Source organism: Elephantulus edwardii, unplaced genomic scaffold (assembly GCF_000299155.1).
Source record: "Elephantulus edwardii isolate Elephantulus edwardi_28Jun2011 unplaced genomic scaffold, EleEdw1.0 scaffold00310, whole genome shotgun sequence".
NCBI classification, from domain to species: Eukaryota; Metazoa; Chordata; class Mammalia; order Macroscelidea; family Macroscelididae; genus Elephantulus; species Elephantulus edwardii.
The window spans coordinates 1,869,753-1,871,732 of NW_006400060.1; the positions used below are offsets into that span (position 1 = coordinate 1,869,753).

General features: G+C 36.5%; 1 protein-coding gene across 1 annotated transcript in view; it reads right to left on the reverse strand.

The window, feature by feature from the left end:
* The window catches only part of TAF7L (TAF7-like RNA polymerase II, TATA box binding protein (TBP)-associated factor, 50kDa), a 24,871-nt gene extending 23,903 nt beyond the window's left edge, over nucleotides 1–968 (reverse strand). The window contains 1 exon segment of the mRNA XM_006903812.1: nucleotides 903–968. Coding sequence (XP_006903874.1) covers nucleotides 903–968 — 66 coding nt within the window.
* Nucleotides 969–1,980: the final 1,012 nt, after the last annotated feature.

A 1,980-nucleotide genomic window follows, 5' to 3' on the forward strand; every position in this document is an offset into this window, starting at 1 on the left:
TAAGGAGAGACAGGTCCTTGGAGAGAGACATCATACTTGGTAAGGTGGAGGGATAGCGCAGGAGGGGAAGACCCTCTATGAGGTGGATTAATTCAGTGACTGGGGTAATCAGGATGGGTGTGTCAGAGGCCATGTGATTGGCACAGGATAGAGCAGGGTTTAGGGCTGTTGTACATAGGGTCACTATGAGTTGCAAATGACTCAATGGCACATAACAACAACAACAACAAACCAAGCTAAAATAAGAGTGAGTCTAATCGCATTGTTTCTAATCCCATCATTTAGTAGCACAGTGAATGGCTTCTCCAAGCTCCAAATTCCGTCCTTTCACTACTACCCCTCAGTTGTATTTGCTAAATAAAGTTATAGATGTTGTATACTGGGCAAATTGTTGCTATGTACCATCAAGTTGGAACCAAAGCATGGGTATGTTAATTAACCTTAGTTAGTAAGGTACATTTCTGAACCCCTTCTCTAATACAGTCTTCTTAAACTAAGTAATGCTTCAATGTAGGGATCACTGGGGGAAGAGAGCCTACTAAAAATGTTGAGGTAAGCTTCAAGAAAGATAAGTCATGTGATGAATTTTCAGGGGACACAGTTCTGGCCCCTCACACCTGCCCTTCTTGAGGTAACAGACACAACTTTAGAAGAATCTTATTTTAACTGTGCATTGATAAGTGACTAAATTAATCATTGTCACGGTTGTTCAGGAAGAGTCAACCCTCATGATAGATAGGTGGCATATACACAACCAAAGAAGTGCTGCTAAGAGGACTATAACCCCTGGAAACTAATAATCCCATTTCGTTGTCTAACTTCAATAGAAATGTTGCAGAATACAAACAAAAATAATATATAGGCATAGAAAATATTTGACTGGAGACTTAAGAGTTTCTTACCGGGGGCAGACGCAATATAAATTGGCTTTCCAGTTCGTGAGGAGGTTCATTCTGGCTTTTACTCATCTCTTGTTTTTGAGTTCATGAAAAAGACGCAAACAAACCAAAAAACAAAACAGAAGCATCTTTAAGTCACTAAAAAGTTCTTTTGCTCCCTCTGCTGACTACTGCTGGTCAAAGATCCGGTGTGGAAAAACAATGTTTAAGAACTTTATGAACTTTGTAGATAAACCAGTATAAAAAAATTAAAATATTTAAAGAAAATAAAAACAAATGACACCTGCTGCCAACTCGTAGAGACCATAAAAGAGAAAGCAGAACTACCTCACAGGGTTTCTAGGTTTTAAGTCTTTGTAGAAGTCAAACTGCCACATGCTTCATAGTCAGATAAATTTTTCTTCCATTTGTTCATAGTTATATAAATAACCACATACAATTATATAATCTCCTCCCCCTCCCAAAAAAAATCCCACTGCTATCTAGTTGGTTAGGTTTATAGTGACCTTCCATTTACAGTTTTAATGTAAATCTTAAAAAAGATTACAGTTTCTTAGGCTGTAAATCTTATCTGGAAGAAGAGACCTAGCTACGAACCTTTCTTTCAGTTCGCTGTCTACTCCACACCAGGGCTTTGTGTAAATTTATATAAGCACATAAAAACCTAAATGCAATAAAAAGCTAAGAAATGGTTCAGGTACAGATAGATTCAATCTTAGAGAGCTAATGAAGAGGGGCGCCAAAAATGTTTTCAATAAAATTATTTCTTTACCAAAATATATTAAAAAGAAGATAAATACTATATATATAAAGAGTGGACAGCCGTAGTATTTTTCATCTCTATTGTTTGGCTATAAAATGAAGGGGCATGAGTGGCGGATTGTGAGGGGGGAGAGGAGGAGGGGAAAGCTTATCCCTTTTAAAATAAAACACATGAAAAACAAAAACTGCGGGAAAAGAAATAAAAATTCTGGGGTTAAGCACATTGCCTTAAGGAACAAAAATCAAATATTTAAAACTGGAAGCAGGAATACGTATTTACAATATATAAAAAAGTTTTCTATTTTAGCAATTATTTTAT